Source organism: Saimiri boliviensis, chromosome 11 (assembly GCF_048565385.1).
Source record: "Saimiri boliviensis isolate mSaiBol1 chromosome 11, mSaiBol1.pri, whole genome shotgun sequence".
NCBI classification, from domain to species: domain Eukaryota; kingdom Metazoa; phylum Chordata; class Mammalia; order Primates; family Cebidae; genus Saimiri; species Saimiri boliviensis.
This window is the reverse complement of record NC_133459.1, coordinates 23,230,151-23,250,126: the sequence shown is the minus strand read 5'-3', so window position 1 is coordinate 23,250,126 and position 19,976 is coordinate 23,230,151. Positions and strand designations below refer to the sequence as shown.

Below are 19,976 nucleotides of genomic sequence, written 5' to 3'. Positions count from 1 at the left end.
CTCAGAGTGAACGTTTCCAAGGGCATTTACGCACCTGTGGTTGGGGCGGAAACAAGTCTCTTTGGGACCTTAGCGCAGCCCCTCCTCCTCCAGGGATTCCCCTCCCCAACCCCTGTGGGCCTACAGAGGCCACTGTGAGTTTGAGGCTGGTGCTAGGGACTAGCCCCAAGCCTGGACTCCCTGGGAGAGGCCGGGGGTGGAGGCCAGGCTGCAGACGAACTTGCCGAAGGTTTCATATGGAGGGCCTGGATGGGCACTAGGGTGTCATGCCCAAGGCCAGGGCTATGAGTCAGAGGCTGAAGTTCCAATCCCATTCCAAAATACTGCATGGCCGTAGACAAGCTGGCGTCCTCACCCTGAGGCTGACAGCCTGGCCTATGACAGGAGAGTAGAGCTTGCAAGGGAAATGGTAAAAGCTGCCATCTTTCCCCACCTCTCCACCCTCCCTCCAATACTGACATGGCTTCGGTTGCATCGTCTTCCATGATTTTTCTGCTTTTGAGCCTCTCTGAGCCTTGAATCCTCAAGGGCATGAGGGTACAAAGGGCACTTCAGGTTGGGGGAACATGAGCAGGAAGACTCCCGAGCATCGGGCAGGGGCAGAAAACCCCAAGGGGATGCACAGATTTGGGGGGGGGTCAAGAAGAGCAAAGGTCCCAGAATGATGCGTCGGGCCTCAGTCCCCAGCCCTGCAGAGGGCCTCCCGGCGCAGCCAGGCCACCAGGTTTCACCCCGCAGGCCCTTCGCGGTGGGCAGGCTGAGGCCGGGCGTGAGTGCTGGCAATAGCACTTTATGTGTTTCCCATTGTACTTAGTCTCGACACCATAAAAACCCCAGAGGTGCCCTGAGCCACACATGTGGACCCCTCTCCCTAGCAATAATGCTGGTGGACAATAGCAAGGTGTCAGCCACAGCTCGGGGGCAGCGAGGTGTGGCAGGGAGCTCTCCGGCTGCTGGTGGTGGATGCGGGCTCCAGGCACTCGATGAGGGGCCCATGGGGCTCCCAGCCCGCCCAGGCCAATGCTGGCCTTAATTAACAAGGAGTCTCCCACCCAGGAGCCAAACCACCCTCTCGGCCGCGCCCACTCCAACTGCTTTCAGTTCTGTTTCTTGGGCCGCGTGCTGAGGCCAGCCCCACAAATAAAAGCCATCACTTTTCTCTCTCTCTCTCTCTCTCTCTCTCTCTCTCTCTCTCTCTCTTTCTTTTTCCTTTTTTTTTTTTTTCTTTTCCAAAAAGAGAGGCAGCCACAAGATCTTCTAAAAGGCTGTGACATCACGGCCCAGGTGACCGCGGCCCAGCCAATGAGCCAAGGCCGCGAGCAGGCTTCTCGCATCCTGTGAGCTGAGGTTGGGTTGACACTGGGAAGGCCTGGTCCCTCAACCACAGAACCACAAGGCCAGGCCCTCGCCGCCTCCAGGGCCCTGCGCGGGAGCTGGTTGGCTCCCCGGGCTCCCCACCCCCGGCCGCCCTTGCACCCACCGGAGCCTGGGCTCTGTCGAGGGTAAGCCTCATTCATTCATTCCCGGTGGCGCTGGAGGGGGCCGGCTGTGCTCTGTCAGCCTCGGCGCTCCTCCACCCTGGCTGCCGAGAGCCCCTTCCCGCCATCTAATGATACACTCTGCATGCGCTTCTGTTGAGAATTTGTGGCTAGACATTCCTGTGGGACTGGGAATCCAAATTCTTGGGTACAAACAGAAACTTACTTTCCTTGGGGATTTTTTTTTTTCTCTCTCTCACTCGCACACACTCTCGCGTTCTTTCCTTTTTTCTTTTTCGTAGCAGCAGGGGGAAAATAAAGAGACAAACCAAAACAACACGAAGCAACACCCCCCTCTTTTATTTTCAAAAGTAGTTAGGAAAAAAAAATCATAAAACAACAGCCAGCCAAGCCAATCCCAACCCTACCCCCTGAAGGGCTGAGAATTCTCGCCTTCTTGAGAGCGGGGCATGGCATCGAACAGCATCTTCGACTCCTTCCCGACCTACTCGCCGACCTTCATCCGCGGTGAGTAACGATTGCCCAGGGCCCTGGGTGGGGAGCTGTGGCCAGACCCCGGACCACGGCCCTGCACCGACCGCCCTGACTGCCCTCAAGTGCACAGCCTGTCTACTTAAATCCGCTGGCCTCTGAAAGCCTGAGGTGGGAAGAGGGGTTGGTGGCCTCTGTGGTCTCTTGGCATGAACCATCGCTGTGGCACTTTTATCCTTCACTGGTGGGGACAGTAAGCGGTGGGGGTGACGGATACTCCAAGACCTCAAGACCTCAAAGGGTAGCCCTCAGAGGGGCCAAGGGGGACTCTTAGGGACCCTCAGCTTCCTGCTTCACTAACGGGGCCCCTGGGCCTGCAGCCCCAGCCCCTGTCCTGCCTGGGACTCCCCACCTGGGCTCAGGAGGTTACTTCGGGCAGCGTCTGGGGAGAGCCGTGGGATCCAAGGGTCTTCCTGAAGACCACTGCCCACGTTTTGCGTGTAACTCCTGGGGTATTTTCAGAAGCAGAGGGCGGAGGAGGAAGCCACAGGCTTTTGTAGAAAACTGCGCAGAACTGGGCTGCACTGACGTTGGACCCGCACAGGGCTGGGGGACAGACTTCAAGGAAGTTTGTGGATATGGCCACGGAAGAGAGGAAAGTGTTTCTGGGCAGCTTTTGCCTTTTGTGGTGGCCTGCAGGGGCACAGAGTTCTGGGTTGTGTCTCCCAGCAAGGACGGGGGTCTGGGGTCCCCAACCTGGAGCCTCTGATGGGGCTGGGACTCATGGGGAGGCTTCCCCTGCCTCGGGCACTTAGGGCTGACGTACGTTGGCCTCAGGCACCCCCCGAGGCCTTCCTCCTCCCCAGCAGGAGCCGGATGGGGCTGTGGCACCTGAGTCGGGGGATCAAGTCCCTGAGCTCAAGTCCCACAGCTCACTGACTTCCTTGCTGAGAGACCTTAGAGACGAGTTACTTAACCTCTCTGTGCTCCAGATAGAGTCCCCTCTGCTTGTAGGATTCTCATTGTCCGAGGCTGGGGGTGGATCGTGTATAAGGGCGGTACCTCTGGATGGTTCTTCGGGACGGGTTCGCCTCCAGAAGAGAGGGGCTGCATAGACTCTAGAACTTCAGCGCTGGGGGCTGGTACTGCCTTTCTCGGCCAAGGCGGTCAGCAGAGGCGCAGAGGTGGGTCTGCCTGCCTGTCTGCCCTCCTGCCCATCAGCCTGCGGTGCCGCTGATTCAGGGCTGGTGCCGGGGCGGCAGGCTCGGGGCAGGGACCCAGGTACATTTGGGTGTTCGAGTCTGCAGGCTTCTGGGAAGCTTGTCTGAGAGCGAGGCCTGTTTCTCTTCCCTGGTGAGGCTGAGGCAGGCCGTGCTGCTGCAGACGGGGACTGAGTCTGGGAGAGAGGGGCACCTGCTGTCCCCTGAAGTGGGAGCACTCCCACCAAACCTGGCCGTGGCCGGCGACAAGCCACAGCTCCACGTCTGGGAGCTGAGAGCCGAGGCTGCTTCCTTGGAGTTGCTGCTATAATAACGTTGTTCTCTTTGTAGTCCTGGGAGCTAATTAAAGGCAGTTCTGTGGCAGGAAAATAAGAGTTCATAAAATCCATTTGCCGGGTCTTTGTAATCTGTATTTCTCCTTCCGTGCGCAAGATGGAGAAGCGTAGGCTTAAAAACAAAGGCACCTGGGGAGACGGGGCTGGACGCCGGTCTGCCAGGGCTGGGTCCTGATCCTTGGAGCCTAGGAGGTGGCTGGCAGTAGCACGAAGGGCAGGCACTAACGGAAAGGTGGCTTGGGCCCAACATGTCACATATGAGTCCCGAGATAGGAGGCTGCCGGGCAGAACAGGCTGATCCTGGCCAGCAGGCGCACAGAAGGTGCCTCGTAGGCTGGGGTCTGTGGGGAGGTGGGAGTCTGGAGTCTGCGGTCTGACCGCCTTCCCCTTGCTTTCGTGGACGGCCTGGCCCCCTCTCCAACCTCGTCTCTCCTGCCCAGTTCTGCTCATGACATGCTCGCTGTGGGGGCCTGTCTCCCAAACCCCATCCCTGGAGGCTCACAGGGCTCCAGCTGCCGATTCCTTCCCCAAGGAGACATCCTCAGGGTCCCATCTGCAGGGCGCCGACCCCACGCTGCCCCCTACAGGGTCCCTAACTCGCTCTGAGCCGTCAAGCCTGGGCAGTCTCAGGGGGCCTGCAGGTCCTCGGAGCTGCATTTTAAATGCATAAGACAAAATCCCAAGGATTACAAAGGAAAAGAAATGGACAGAAATACCGTTATCAAACTCAGAAAGCAAGTTGGTGACATAGTGACTCACTCTGTGTCTCTTCAAGAACTCACTGAGTGACAAGACCCCCATGGCGGGCCATGCAGTCACGATGAGCATGAATGATATTTGAGGTAATCCCTGACATCCCTGTGAGACCGAGAACACCTGTGATTTCCACTGGTGGAAAACCGCAACGGAACATGATGCTAAATTTCAGCTAGAGGCTGGAGGAAGGAAAGACACCGGCATCTCCAGCCCGACGTCACAAACCCCCCCGCATTATATGCAAGGCAAAATCTCCAGGTCCATCCAGGTCTAGTGTCCTCAGAATCTTATTCGGGCCGTTCTCTCATCTGTAGGCTTTTAACAGAAGGGGAAGGGTCTCCCTTTGCCCTCCACTGCCTCCTCTTCCTCCTACCTGTGCCCTCCAAGTGCCATCCCACCTCGGTCCCTGAGCAACGTGTGATGGAGCCAGCAGGTTTTCTGAGATCGCCACCCCTGGAGAGTTTCAAACACCAGATTCCCACTTCCGACCTCAGACTGTGGAATCAGACTGTCCAGGGTTGGGGCCTGGGCAGGTGTGGTCTGGCAAGTTTCCCAAAGTGATTCTGATGGGTCTCTCGGGCAGGCTTGAGGACTGTTGCCGGGAAAGCCCAGTCTCCCACCTGGCTCTGCCATCCCTGCGCTGTGGGACTGTGTCTGAGTCACCTGACATCTCTGGGTCCCTGTTCTCTCATCAGTAAAAGGGCATGCAAGAGCTGGATTTGGTGCCTCCTACGTGGGCTTCTCTGTCTCCCCCACCTGACTCCTCAGGGTTGTCCCTAGAATTATCACGGAGCGTCTACTACCCCCGTGTCCCCATAGACCAGCGGGAGATGACTTCCCTTTTGTCTTCACTGACAAAGACAGGCTGAGAATGAAGCGTGCCATCCACGCCCCTGCCTTCGGGCACTTGTACTCCGCCGGTGCCATGGCCTGCGCAGGGGCCTTGGAGGCAGCAAGGCAGAGTCGGGACCCCTGGAGAGTCCGACTGCTTGAGCGGGACATCCCCACAGCTCCCAACGAGCCCTCTCCTCTTGGTTTCTCTGGCTTAAAAGAGTAGGGGTATTCATTTTGAGCCAAGGGATCAGAAACTCCCCTCAGTTCACCGCGGAGAGAAGGGGTCTGGGAAGAGTGTGGAGAGGCATTTGGCTCCCATCCTGCAGTAGAGGGGTGGGCAGAAGGTGAGAAGAGGGCGACGCTTACCCCCAAGGCTGGCTCACAGGGACGGTGGCATTCCAGAAGCTGGAATGGAAGGTGGGAGAGGGCACGAGGGCACCCTGGGGTCTATCCCCAGACAGAACAAGGGGGATTTATTCCCCCTGTGTGACAGATGGGGAAGCTGAGACCTAACGGCTGTGATCTAGACATTCTGTGTGACTAGGGACAAGTCCCTTCCTCTCTCTGGGCCTAAGTTTCCCCATCTGACAATTAACGGGCAATGGCCCTGAGGACTCCTGAGTGCCCACGCACAGCTCTGCTGGGGCCGAGCACCTTCATTCTGAATTTGCCCCAGGAGGGCGTCCCCTCCCCACGGTTCACCTTTGCTGAACCCTCACTCACACCCCCACAGGCAAACGCTCACCCTGGACACCGGAGGTGGGTGCCCCTCCAGGGAGGGAAGCCAAGGAAATGAGCCCAAACTGCCACATATAGGCTTTAAGGGGGCCCTGGGAGGCAAAGGCTTTCGTACGTTTATTCAGTCATTTCCCAAAAGCTTATCCAGGTGTAGAGTATTGAGATTCCGGCTCCGGCTTCAGAGTCAGGCTCTCCAGGTTCAGGTCCTGACTCTGCCCTCTGCTGTCACCTGCATGAGTGACTTCTCTTCTCTGTTGCTGGTTTCCTCATCTGCAGGAGATGAACCAATCTCACAGGGCTACAGAGAGAATCAAAAGTGCATGATGCCGGCACAGAGTAGTTGCTCAATACGTATTTTCCATTTGTTGAACACCGTGAGCCTGGCCTTGGGCTGGGAGCTCAGGGAGACTGGGTCAGAATCTCCGTCCTAAGGGCTCACGTCTGGTGGAGAAAAAGATGGGTCAACAGAAAATCGCACTGCGTGCGATAAAGGTTGTATGGGAGAAGAACCAGGGCTGTGAGGTCAAAGAGGGGTGCTGGCCCAGCCTTGGGGAAGACAGGACAAGTCCTCTGGAGGAGGGAGTCGGAAGCTGGGTCGCTCAGGGTGAAGAGGTAACCAAGACAGGGAAGGGATGCTCCAGGCAGAAGGAACGTCCTGGGCAAAAGCGTGGAGGCAGGAAAGAATGAGCTGGTCTGGGGGCCCGGGGAGGGCTGGGAGCGTGGTGTGGGTCTGGCCAGGGTCCCCCAGCAGTGGGTGGAGTTGCCTGCAGCTCCTCCCCTGAAGATGCCTGGGAGAAGTGGAAAGGACTCCTGGGTATGAGGCGGGCCTGCGTGGAGGCAGGGGGTGAACAAAATGGCCCTGGGCAGTTCTGGCCAAGATGGTCTGACTCAGAGGTCACCGGACAGGGAGGAGGCTGCCCAGACCAGAGAGGTCATCACTGTGTCCTCTCCGAAGGTCCAGGAAGTTCCAATAACAGGGGACTCTCTGTTTTAGGACTGAAAGCCCCACGTCCCAGGAAACTCCTTCATCCCAGGCAGCCCTGGACTGCTGGTCACCCTGAGTGCATGCGTCCATGGGGCCTCCCCCTCCCCGCCATCCCTGGGAGAGGAACGGACTGACCGCCAGCCCTCTGTGCCCACTATGGCTCTTGCCTGGCGCCACGTCTGCTGGGTCCCTTTGACGGTGGCTTCTGAGGCTGCCCTGCACATACCCGTCTCTCCAGACCACCCTGCCTGTCCAAAGTGCCCCCCAGGCCGGCAAAGCATTCCTGGGAGCCCCTCACTGCCCACAGGGTCTAGGCAGGCATGAGCCAGCCCCACACAGCGGGACTGTGTGTCCAGGCCTTACCGCACCCACTCTGGCCGGCCGGCAGCCCCCAGCAGCCCCACCGGTCATATAGAGGGCCCATTGACGCCTGGGCCTGGAGGTGGCCGCATCAAAGCCAAGACTCCCTCGGTTACCTGGGGGTGGGGGGAGGCGGGGGACCGATGCCCCTGAGAAGTAGGGCCTGAAAACCTGACCTTCCAGAGGGCTGTGAGAGGCAGGAGGAGAGCAGTGGCCTCTGACCCCAGCCTTGCCACTGAACCAGTCTGGACTCCTCCGCAGGTGGGGAAACTGAGGCTTGTGCTCTGGGTTCAGTGGGGAAGCCCCAACAGTAGCTCTTATTGCCATCTCCTGGGGACACCTCCTCTTCAGATCCTTCCTCAAATCTGCCACCCAGAGTGTGCCCCCATCCCCAGTAGTTGGGGAATCTCACCCAATCTTCCAGACTGAACCCAAACACCCCTCTGCTAGAAGTCATTGCTGCGACACCTCCAGCCACTGGGGACCCTTGTACTCCTCCGAGCTCCGGTCCCTGGGCCAGCCCTGAGACATAGCGAGTAGTTCCCTACCTTACTTGGTGGAAGTAAAGAGAGGAAGGGAGGGAGGGAGGGAGGGAGGGAAGGAGGGATTGCCTTTAGTCCTCAGTGGATCGCCAGCCCAGGCCCTTGTCGTCATCTGCCTGGAATAGCACCTGCTAGAGCCCCGGACACCGTGGGGCTGGGAATCTTGGGCCTAGGTCTGGGAGTGAGACTCTGGTCTTGCCCTGAGAAGCCACAGGAACAAAGAACAGTGAATCAGTGCAGGAGCAGGTCAGAGCTGGGAGACAGAGTCCCCTCCTCATCTCATAGGTGAGGAAACTGAGGTCTAAGGAGACGTGTAGTCTTGTGAAACGTTGAATTCAGCAGCAGGAAAACTGACTCTCCCTGGCTCTCTGGGGCCAATCATCCACCTTGCACACAGTTTAGGAGTCAAAACAACCCAGGTTTAAACTGCATGGTGGCTGGGTGACCCGACAGGTTAATTCACCTCTTACGGTCTCAGTTTCCACCTCTGTAAAATGGGCTAGTAACCCTGATCTCAAAGGGTGGTTGGGAGGATTGACTGTGGCCCTTCCCTGAAGCCCTGCAAATGGCACCGGAGGCACAGTGAGCACTGCATCGGCTTGGGCCCCTCCACGCCAACCCGATCCCCTGCCACTCAGCAGATGTTTCCACAGCGCATCCTCCTGCTCCTTCTCCAGTGCCATGCCCTGGTTTTCTCAGGGGCAGAGAGGGCCGAGCGGGCACAAGACTAGAGGGACCGTCAGACCCCTTGTCAGTGGCTCCCAGGGATAAACGAAGGCACTCTTTGGAGAGGAAGCAATGTACAATGCGGCTGTAAGCCTCAGCTGCAGCCAGGCTCTGCCACTTCCTCGCCGTGTGGCCTTGGGAGAGATGCCTCACCTCTTTGTGTTTCGTTTTCTCACCGTAAAATGGAGAAAATGAACAGCACCCACCTCAAGGCTTGTTGGGTGGGTTTACTGAGATAGTGTATATCATGTGCACAGCACAGGGCCTGGCACAGTCAAGCCCTCCCTGCATGCCAGAAATCACTACTGGCTAATGTTCTTCCTCCTCTGCAAAAACCTTCTCTCTGACTCTAAGCAGGATGCGGAAGGTGAGAAACCCTGGCCTGTCTTCTCAAGGCCCAGCTTCATGGCCGCCCCCTTGGGGAGTCTTCCCAGCCCTTCCCTTCCTCCCCTCCAGGCATTGGGGGTGTCCTGCCACTGCTGCCCCTCACTCCTCACTCCTCAGGTGTCCAAAGGGTGCTCTCGGCAGCAGGGGTAGGCTCACAGGTGATGCTCAGCCCTTCTCACTAGAATGGAGAGAGGAAAGGAAGAATACATGAATGAATGAATAGATGAATGAATGGGCTGATGATTGGTCACCCTGAGAGGTTTCCAGCTTCTGCCCCACTTCCTCCTTCGCCGTCTGGCTTCTTCTTTGAAACACTTGTTGGCGCGAGCCTGAGCCCTCCGTCCAATCGGTGCAGGCAGCGTGAAGTTTTAGGTTCCTCTTTGGGGTTTTCTTTCGAGTCTGGGAAAAGTGTTTTCTGGCAAAAGGTTCAGACTTACGCGTGGGTGGAAAGGGTAGACGCCTGTAACTTATGATTTGAAGGGTGACCAGAGTCAACCCCCGCCAAATATCCTTCATCGTGGGACATGGTGACTGAGATCCCCAGTACACGCAGTCCTGCGGGGCTGGGGCTTTTGTTAACGCAGGTCCCTTCCCATGAGGCGCACCTGAGTGTCAACAGTCGGTCTGATTCCTTGGCCTTTGTGGAGAGGAGTTAAATGGCTGGAGTAGAGAAAGCAGAGGGCATCTGGTGGAAGGAACACTTGGAGAGTGCCAAGGGAAAGGCGGATGGAGTGGAAAGGGGTGGGGAGGAGAGGAGGGATCCATTTTAGTCAGGCCCCTGTCCCCAAATCCAACTTGCCTGGGTGCCAGGGCTGAGGACCAGCACGTTGGCCTCCAGTACTCCCTCCTCAAGGCTGAGCTCTGTCCCACCCCATCTCTGTGGGGTGAGTGGGGACAGGACGTGAGACCTGATCTGCCTCCCCCAAATCTTCACATCCCCGTGTCTCGGGAAGAGGTGCCAGGTCCAGGATGGGTGGAGAAAAGACATCCAAGTCAGAAGTGACAAGGAGCCCACGGAGAGAGCCTGGTGCCCCCGCGTCTCCTGCAGAGCGGCTATATCCCTTCCCAGGGCGGGAGGAAGCCACCTCTGAGAGCAAGGCCACCTTGGAAAAAAGACTAGAAGGAGACACTGAAATGTCAGCAGTAGTTAATGCTGTGTGGTGTGCCATTACGGCAGGTCACCTTTATCTTACATTCTTTTGATGATTGTTTATTTTCCAAACTTTTCATACTGAATATATATTTCTTGTAAATTTAAGGGAAAACAAGTTTTTTTTTTTTTTTCAAAGAAAGAAAGAGGAAGAGGCGGCCCCACCCTCCCAGGAGCAGACAAGCTGGGGCTGCTGTCAGCCCGGGCTCCAGCCTGGGACCTGCCTGCTCCCACCCAGCCAAGGCCCTGCTGGCCACCCTGCTCTCTGTTCTTCTTCCCAAATCACTGTGTCTGTCACTTGCTACTTGGCTCTGCCTTGTCGGGCTGTGGAGCAAGGGTCTGCCCTGGGCTGGGTAGAGTCATGTGTACAGTAGGTGCTCAGGAAATGCTTGTGACCTGAGGTGTGGTCCCAATCTGCAGTTTCCCTGGAGAGGTGGGTCTAGGTCCCCAGTGGACTTAGGATGGGAGGTGGGCGCATTGGTTGCTGCCGATTCTTTCAGTGAACATTTATTGAGCATCTACTGCATGCAAGCACTGTTCTGGGCACTGTGGATGCAGAAGTGAACACAATGGGCAAAGATGCCTGCTCCCTGGGGTGGTCGACATTCCAGTGATGTGTGGAGAGAAACCACCTCAGGAACCACCGTCCCCCGCCCCGCCCCCCGTGTTTGTCAGTGTCAGCTTTCCACTTACAGACGGGGAAGCCGACACTCAGAAAGGAGGCAGCCCTCGCCCCAGCCCCACAGCCAGGGAGTCGCAGACGCTGTTCTAAGCTCCAGGGCCCTGAGACTCAGCCCAGACCTCAGCCCACCCAGCCTTACGAAGGTAGGGTCTCTCCTCTGGCCGCCCACACCACTCTGGCTTAGGTCCTTCCTACCTATGTAGAATCTCAGCCCCCTGGGACTTCTATAAATGCTCCGGATTCCCCATTAAATCCTCATCACAACTCCGTGTGCTGGGCATTACCACCTCCATTGTGGAGATGAAAGCAGACTCAGACAGTTGGTGGGACTTGTGGCAGCTAATGTCCAAGAAGAGGAAAGAGGACCTTGAGTCATCCTTGAGTCTGTCTGACATCAAACCAGCCCATCAAACTCTCCCTTCTGCCTGGATGGTGTCTTCTCTTCCTTTTGGCCTGAGGACACCACCTCCATGGAGCCCTCCCTAATACATCTAGGCAAGGTGATTCATATCCTCCGCTATGCAACCACCGCATCTTCAGGCCCTTCTCAAATACTTCCTGAAGGCTTCCTAGAAAGGGTGGAACCCGAGATGAGTCTAGAAAGGGCAGATGTGGGAAGGAAGGAACCTTGCTGGTGCGAGCAGAGTGAACAGCATGGGGAAGGTGTGGCAGAAGGACCACATGAAAAGATGACCTGGAGACTGGGGCGGGCTTGAGGGGGAGGAAACGGGAGGAAGGTGGGCCAGGCCTGGGGTTGGCCACGGCTTCAGGACATGGGGGTCCAGGACTGATCCGAGCTGGGCCGTGATGTACAGCCAAGCATCCCATGAAGCACAGGGTGGCTCTCTGAAGTAGGCCAGTGTAGACGTGGCCTTGAGGGTAGGTACGTGTGTGAACGGAGACCGCAGGGGCCTCCCGCACCCACTCGCGAGCCCTATTTTTTGTCAGTCTCTAGACACACATCTGAGCAGCCGAAGCGCACTAGCTCTCAGGCACGTAGAGGGCTCTGTGGACGGCCACGTCTGTGGTCGGACGAGGACAAGGGCGAAGGCTCAGAGCAGTCGAAGGGAAACCTGGCCTGGGGAGAATCCCAGGGCTAGGGACAGTGGCACGATTTTCAGGCCACAGTGCAAAATGAAAATACAGGATCCCTTGTTCAAAAATCAGTAAGAATTTCGAGACGGCGACCACCGAACACAAAACCAAGCATGAGGCCCTTCTAAGCGAGGGACCCTGTGCACCCGCACAGGCCTTGAAAATAAACCTCTTCCTGCCTGGCCTGCCTGCCTTACATTTGTGCGGCTTCCATTCTTCTCGAGTCCACAGTTTTAAAATAATCATTATGAGTGAAGCCTTAGGTGACAGCGTGCCTGGAAGATTTTAGAACCAGTGAGAACATCAGGGAAAACATGAATCCAACCGACGTCCCCACCCTGTCTGCATTTTTTGTTGTAGAACACCTGAAGGATCTAAGAAATTTAAAAATAAACTCGGTAATCTCAACACCCAGAAGAAACCGCTATCATTTGGTGTGTTTCCTTCCAGTCTATTTTTACCCCATGTCTTGTTTTTGCCTCTGCGGGTCTCTTTCCTCCATGTGCAAGGCCGTGCAGATGTGTCTGAGAGCCTCAGCAAGGATACAAAGAGGCTGGGTGTGGTGGCTCCCCTGTAATCCCAACAATTCAGGAGGCTGAGGCAAGAGGATCACTTGAGCTCAAGAAGTCAAGGCTCCAGTATGCCACTACGATGGTGCCACTGCACTCTAGCCTGGGTGACAGAGAGAGATCCAGTCTCAAAAAAAAAAAAAAAAAAAAAAAAAAAAAAACCACATTAGCAACATCAACAGTCATCACAGCTTGAACATCCCTTACCCAAGATGGTTGGGGCCAAAAGCATCTGAATTTAGGATTTCTGATTTTGTCAGATTTTGCAAGGGTTGCATTATCCTTCAATCCAAAATCCAAAATTCTCCAATGAGCATTTCCTTTGAGTGCTATGTTGGCCCTAAAAAAAGTTTTGCATTTTGGAGCACTTCAGATTTCAGATTTTTGAACTAGGGATAATGAACCTGTATAGGTGTCAGGATATGTCTAGGAAGAATCTAGAACAGCACTATCCCAGAGGATTTTCTGTGATGATGGTAATGTCCCATGTCGGTGCTGTCCAGCATGGCAGCCACCAGCTGCACATGAATCCTGAGCACTTGAAATGTGGCTACTGCAACTCAGGAACTGAATTTTTTATCTTACTTCATTATAAATATTTTCATTTAAATAAGCTACTTTGTAGGGCTACACAGATCTAACTAAAATAGTGTATACTGAACTGTTGACTGAGTTATCTCTTGGGGTGAGATTATGCAGGTTTTTATTTTTCAACTCAAAATATTTGAAAAGTTTTAGACATAACAAGCATGTATTGCTATAGTAATCAGAAGAATGCTACTGAAAATGTTAAGGTTTTAATGCATTCAATGCTATGGGGGAAAAATACTTTAGATTTTTAAAAGCCTCTGATGGGGGGAAATTGATCCTGGCACAAGAGGATCTATTTTTATTTTTTCCGATCAACGTACATGAGAACGTATGTGGGGTTTAGAATCAGAAGCTGTGGGTTTGTCTACTGGATCTGCCACTTACTGGCTGTGTGGCCACTTAACCTTTGTGAACGGTCAATTTCCTCATCTGTAGGATGGGGATATTGATGCTAGTGACCTCTCCAGGCAGCTGTGGGGATTGAATCAGACAAAGGAGGTGAGAACACGAGGTCCGGCCTCGCAATGGGTGCGGATTACTGAAGATGATTTCTGTAGGGGGGGAACGATTCATTTCTGCGAGACGGTGTTCCTCACAGCTCTGGCTCCCCTCCCTGTTTCCTAGAAAGCAGGAAATCAGGGTGGCATCTCCCAGCAAGCGTTTAGATGTTATCAGGTGTTGAACAGAAATAATGGAACTCTGTGGTCAAACATGATTGGGATTGGTTGTTTCAAACAATGTTCAATGGTGTTTTGCTGCAGGACTTTTCAGAGCCTTTGATATGCTAATGGCTACCTTGTTGGGCCATGCAGATCTAAAATAGTGTATGCTCAGCTGTTTACTGAGTTATCTCTTGGGGTGAGATTATTATGCATCTGGAAGGGGCTGGTGTGCACAAAGTCCGCTTTGGGAAAAGCTGCTCTAGAGAGAGCTATGGAATCTACCATGGGCTGCAAGCACTGTGGGTGTGGGGAAATTATCCTTTCAAGGACCCAGAAAATTGACCTGAGACTTCACAGGAAAATTGACTGGATCCTAAATGTAAAAAGGAAAAGTACGATGTTGAAGTTAATAAATTCATAATTGACTGTCTAGAAAATATAAATTAGGATGACTCAACTCTTAAATAGTTCTATTAGCAGCAAACATTTACATAGCTCTTAACTCTAGGCCAGGCACTGTCTATGGCACATATCTTTGCTCGTTTTGTTTATATATGTATTTAAACCAGAGTCTGGCTCTGTCATCCAGGCTGGAGTGCAACAGCATCATCTTGGCTCACTCCAATCTCTGCCTCCCAGGCTAATCCTCACAACCCTGTAAGACAAAAGCTATTATGAGGCCCATTTTATAGATGAAAAAACTGAAGCCCAGAGAGCTTAAGGCACCTGCTCAGGTGAGATTAAGGCACCTGCATCCGGAGCCTGTGTGGCTCGTCAAAGCACAGGAGCTATGAGCTAAGGGACATTTCCTCAGGTCAAGGAGCATCCTTGGTCTCCTCTCGGTCCCCTTCCTGGGAAGAGTTGGTGGCGCTCCGACAAGCTTGCTTCCCACGTCCTCCACTTACCCCCAGACAGGCTGGGGCAACTTAAGGGGTGAGGGGAAGCCAGGCAGAACCAGTTTCACCACTAACTTACCGGTGAGTCATTGCCTCCACTGGGCTTCAGTTTCCTCATCTGAGAAATGGGCCAATAATCATTTGTGGAACAAGAGAGGGGAAATTCATAAAACCCAGTGCACGGCCCAGGCAGAAGGTACTTGAGGTGTAGTGGTTCTCTCCTTGCCCAGTGCATAGTTAGAGAAACTGAGGCACAGAAAGGCGGGGGACTGGGTCAAAGCTGAGCTCAGAGAGCACCCCAGGGAGCCAGGCCAGAATTCCATGGCCGGCCCAGGTCCCTGCAGCACAGTCCAAAGAAGAAAGGAAAAGCTTTTTTCCCCCTGCACTTTGAAAAGGGGTTCTGTATTTTCTTTTCTCACTGGGTCCTATAAAGCAGGTGGTTGGCCCTGCCTGAGGACTGGGGAGACAAGCAAGGCCTCCAGAAATACAGTGCAGGCCGGCGGGGAGCACAGAGGAGGCCCGCCCTGCTGAGTTTCTGCCAGTGAGAGGAGGGAGCAATGGTTCCTGGGGTCTCCTGGGATTCTGGGGCCCAGGCAAAAAGAGGAGGCTGCAGTGTGAGGACCCCAGGTCGTGGACGCCCCTCCCACAGGTACCCTGAGCTCAGCTATGCGGACTCCTCCTGGGGTGGCCCCATGCTCTGAGCTGAGGCCCGCCCTTCTGCCTCGCAGGGTGCCAAGGGTCAAGCCAAACTCCTGCTCCGGAGAGGCCTGGCCCAGAGCAGCAGGCTGGAGGTGGTGGGCGGGCTCCTGCCCGCCTCCCTGGCGCTGGCCGCGTGGATGATGGACCGGGTGAGGCGGGCTCCTGGTCTTGGCTTTCACACACATCATGGGGAATGAAAAGCTCCCAGAGGCCACTGCGGATGGCAGGAGGCCGGGTCACAGTTCAGTCCGTGATGAGGGCCCGTGGAGGTCGGTGACAACTTGGACTAGGAATTAAGCTGTGGTCAAGATTAGGACTCAGGCCGGGCGCGGTGGCTCAAGCCTGTAATCCCAGCACTTTGGGAGGCCGAGGCGGGTGGATCACGAGGTCAAGAGATCGAGACCATCCCGGTCAACATGGTGAAATCCCGTCTCTACTAAAAATACAAAAAATTAGCTGGGCATGGTGGCACGTGCCTGTGATTCCAGCTACTCAGGAGGCTGAGGCAGGAGAATTGCCTGAACCCAGGAGGCGGAGGTTGCGGTGAGCCAAGATCGCGCCATTGCACTCCAGCCTGGGTAACAAGAGCGAAACTCCGTCTCAAAAAAAAAAAAAAAAAAAAAAAAAAAGATTGGGACTCAGGTTGTGGCTATTTGGGAGTGAGATTGGGGCCCCTCTCTGTCTCGTTCACATCCGCCGAGTCCTCGGGTGCGGGTGCCCAGCAGGGTCTGAGTCACAGGAGGTGCTCCGTAAACGCTCCCGGAGGAATGAAGAAATGAGTGCTCTGCGGGGCGCGCGCCGGGGAGCACGGCTGGAGTGCAGCCCTGGACGCTGGGCACGATTTGCGTTTTCCATTGAGACAGACTCGGATTCAAATCTTGGCTCTGCTGCTTACTCTCCGGGGGGATATTTAACCTCCTTTTTGCTGTTTCTCCATCCGTACAATGGGGAGAATAACAGTACCTCCTTCTCGGGCTGCTAGAGAATTCACTGAGACGAACCTGACGAGCTCGGCTCCGCAGCTGCCCGTGGGAAATGCTGCAGTCTGTGGGAATGAATGGATTATATCGAGAAGACCTGCAGGCCCCAGCCCCTCAAACACACTCACGGTGTTCACTGTGGTTATAAGACTTCGGGCTTTAACTTTTTTCCAATGTGTTTTCTGTGTTTCCCAAGATTTTTCATTGTGCTGATATTATTTGTATCACAGGGGCAGGGGGCAGGGGGCAGGTGGTGGAGTCAATTAATGTTATTAATTGACAGTATTGTTTAAATAGACTATAATAAGAGGAGGTCAGGCGGAGTTGGCTCCCCTCGAGCATTCACTGGGTTCCCAGCTCCCCGGAGGCCCTGTCAGCATTTGGGCCCCGTGGCCTCCCCACGCGTGCCCTCACCCTGGATATGCCCCTCCCCGACGAGCACACCCGCCCCGCACCCACCCCCCAGGCACTGCTGCCCTTCGTGACCCCTTCTCTCCCATGCACCTGTCTTGCTCCCATGCACCCCTCCCCTGCACGTGCCCACCTTCAGGTTAGACCTCCACCAGCTGACGGTTTCCAGTAAGACCTGCAAGTGTACGGGCCTCTATCACAAGCTGTCCCAACTCAGCAACCAAAGTCTGACCCTGCCTCCAAGTCAGGCCTCCCGGCCTGTGTGCCCACCCCAACCATGTGCATGTGAACACACGCTGCCCTCACACAAGCATAACATACTTCAGAGGCCGCACCAGCTGCCACAGACACAGACTTTTCAGGAACTACTTCTGGGGGCGCCAAGGGCCACCTGGTGGCATGGTCTGAGGGAGGCTGCAGGGGAAGGCTGCTTTGCCTCTACTCATGCTGGTCTTCTCATCTCTGGCCAGGAAATCCTTCCTCTTCCTGGGGGTGCCCAGACAACTGCCATGTGCTCCTGTTCACTGGGCTGATGCTCCCGGAGGGCTGAGGCCTCCAAGAACCCAGGACGCATGTGACAGAGTCAGGGCCCCAGCTTAGAAGGAGGTTTCCCAGCTGGAAGAAGCCTCAGTGATGTCTGGAAGGGTCTCATTGTCTGATAAATGGGGAAACTGAGGCAGGGAGAGGGTGGGGCCTCCCCAGGTCACCCCAGGAAGAAAGGTATATGTGGAGGAGGCAGCCTCACCCGGTGGAAGCACACAGCAGAGAGGGCAGAGGAAGCCAGTCCTGGTCAAGCTTCTCTGGGCTCTGGGTCCCTCGCCTGTCAGACAGAGGCTACTCAGGCTCTTCCAGCTCCGGCTGTGATCTATGGGGAGCTCCGGAAGCTTCAGGGAGCTCCAGGTGAAGTCTGCACAGCTCTCCAGGTTGTGGGGAAAGGAAGATGCAGGCAGGGAGTGTCCCCAGGGGCCTAGGTTAACCCCCTGCATCATTTCTGTCCTCTTCTTCCTGTGGGGTCAGTTAAAAACCAGCCTTCCACCTACTGGGGCGGGGCGGGCCAGCCTCCATCTGGGGCTGACAGGTCTTTCCCAGCCCAGCCTGAGACAGACCTGCCCACTCCAACCCCCAAAGACCAGGCTTGGCTGCCTGCGGTGAGCTGGCCCATCTGGCAGGGTTCTGTCTCCCTTTGACTCAGCACTGCGTATCTGTACCCACTCTGCTCAGGGCCACCGCAGGCCTAGGCGGCTGTCTCCAAATCTCTGCTCTCCCATTTCACAGACGAGAGGGTGAGCTGCGGTGGCCTCCCAGGGCACATATGGAGCCAAAACAGGGACAGGACCTGTCTGCCCAGCTTCTAACCCAAAGCTTGTCCTTGCTTCTGGGTAGTGCTGGGACTGTGTCCCATTGGGTAGCAGGCAGGGGGTATAGTGGGCAGTGTCTTTGCACCCCCAGGTGACAAGGCCCAGGGCCCTTAGCTCTCTGGAGCAGCATCGGAACACCTTCAGTGTTCTCATCTGTAAGATGGGGCACAGCCATCCCTAGCTTTGGGGTGACCATGAGGACACACAGAGACGCAGAGAGTCTGGCACGTGGTGAGCTCCGTGGGTTATTAACAAGTACGATGTCTACACAGGCCTGAGGTCCGGAGCACCCTCAGACCGCAGTGACCTCTGTGGCTGTTTTGGTTGGAACTAAGCATCTGAGCTTTAGACCATAATGTGGAGAAAAGGCTGAGTAAATGGGTATTTTCAGCGTTGGATGGAATCAGTGAGGCCTTGGGTGTAGACAGGGCTTTTCTCTGGAGGAGCTGGAATCATGTCCCCTGGCTTGCTGCCAAGCTGAGAAGTCCAGGCTGCCGGCGAGAGTGGGGCTGGAGAGCTGCTGTGGGGAGAATGCGGGGCAGGGTCCAGAGCCCCTCAGTGTCGGTCCGGGGCTCAGCAAGCCCAGTCTAGAAACTGTCCTAAGTAAGGAACTAGCGATGCAGCTAAGATCTCCGTGCAGGGTGTTCCCTGACAGAAATCCAGACACCCCCTAAACAGCCTATCACAAGGGAGCTAAGGTGCTCTACCAGGCGTGGGGGAATGGGCTTTCCACACCCCACCCCTACCAGCCCTGCCCAGCAGCCACCTGTCCCCCGCCATTGAGGAGGCTTTAAGGACACAGGAGAACACACACACACGTTGAGGAACTTCAGAACCAGGTTTAAAGGATCCCATACTGCATGTTCCCAACACTCTAAAAGAAAGGAAGGAGCAAAGGGAGGGAGGGTGGAGAATAGAAGAAACGAAATCTACACATACAGTAAGAAGAACAGAAGGCTGAACACCGAGTGGGAACCGTTGTTCTGGGTGGCAGGATTACTGATGGTTTTAATTTTCTTCTTCATAATTTTATTATTTTCCAATTTTTCTTTAATGAATGGGTATTATTTTTATAATCAGAAAACAATGTGTTCTGTTTTAAGGAATTTGCGGGGGAGGATTCAGGATTGTTCTTCCCCTTTTACAGACTTTAAAATTGAGGACCAGAGTGGAAACAGCATTCATTCATTCACTCACTCAGCCATTCACTCATTCATTCATTCATTCATTCATTCTCAAATGCTTCTGGGAATCCCCCTAGAGTCAGACTCAGTTTGAAGTCCCATGCCAAAGAGCTGGAAGGGGCCCATCTCTGTTCTCAGGGAGGTGATAGTCACGGGGTGTAAAGGACGCAACAGCACGTCCTTACAATGTGTTCAGACAAGGGGCCATGGTGGGGAGGGGAAAGAGAGGGGGCTAAGTCCTTCTGGGAGTGTTAGAGATGGTCTCACAGAGAGGGAAAAGTAGAGCAGGGCTTTGATGTACGGGCAGGAGCTTGGCAGTCAGAGAATGGGGAAGCGCACACCCTAAAAAGAAACCGGGGGCTGTTAGACAGAGAGGATCCACAGTGTTCAGGGGAATGGGTGGGAAGAGATAACACCTGACATTCCATGAGCCAAGTCTGTCAAAGGCCTGGAGTTGCCTGGCTCTGCTGTTCAATGGTTATGTGACTTTGGGCAAGCTACTAAGCCTCCTGAGCCTCGGTGTCCTCATCTGGAAAATGGGTTAGCCATCTTATTGGGTTATTGCAAGAACAGAGTGAGTTAGTAAGTGTAAAGCACTCAGCCTGGGTCTGGCATATCGAAGCGGCTTTGAAACTATCTGCTTTTATCATTTGCTGTGATTTACACTTTACCCTATAGGCATTCTGGAAGCCAAAGAGGGTTTTTAAGCTAGAAGTTAATGTGAATTCATTTGCTTATTTATTTCACTGATTCAATAGGCATTTTTTGAGATCCTAATATGTACCCAGGAATGGTTTTAGGTGCTGGGGATGAATTTGCCAGATAAAATACAAGACTCCTAAATTA

The 19,976-nt window shown here is 54.8% G+C and overlaps 1 protein-coding gene across 1 annotated transcript in view; it reads left to right on the top strand.

Moving 5' to 3' along the window:
• Positions 1–1,443: 1,443 nt before the first annotated feature.
• RUNX3 (RUNX family transcription factor 3) overlaps positions 1,444–19,976 on the top strand; it is a 63,186-nt gene continuing 44,653 nt past the window's right edge. Inside the window, exon 1 of the mRNA XM_074380294.1 lies at positions 1,444–2,006. Within this exon, the coding sequence (XP_074236395.1) occupies positions 1,949–2,006 (58 nt within the window). The 5' untranslated portion in view covers positions 1,444–1,948. The remainder of the gene's footprint in view (positions 2,007–19,976) is intronic.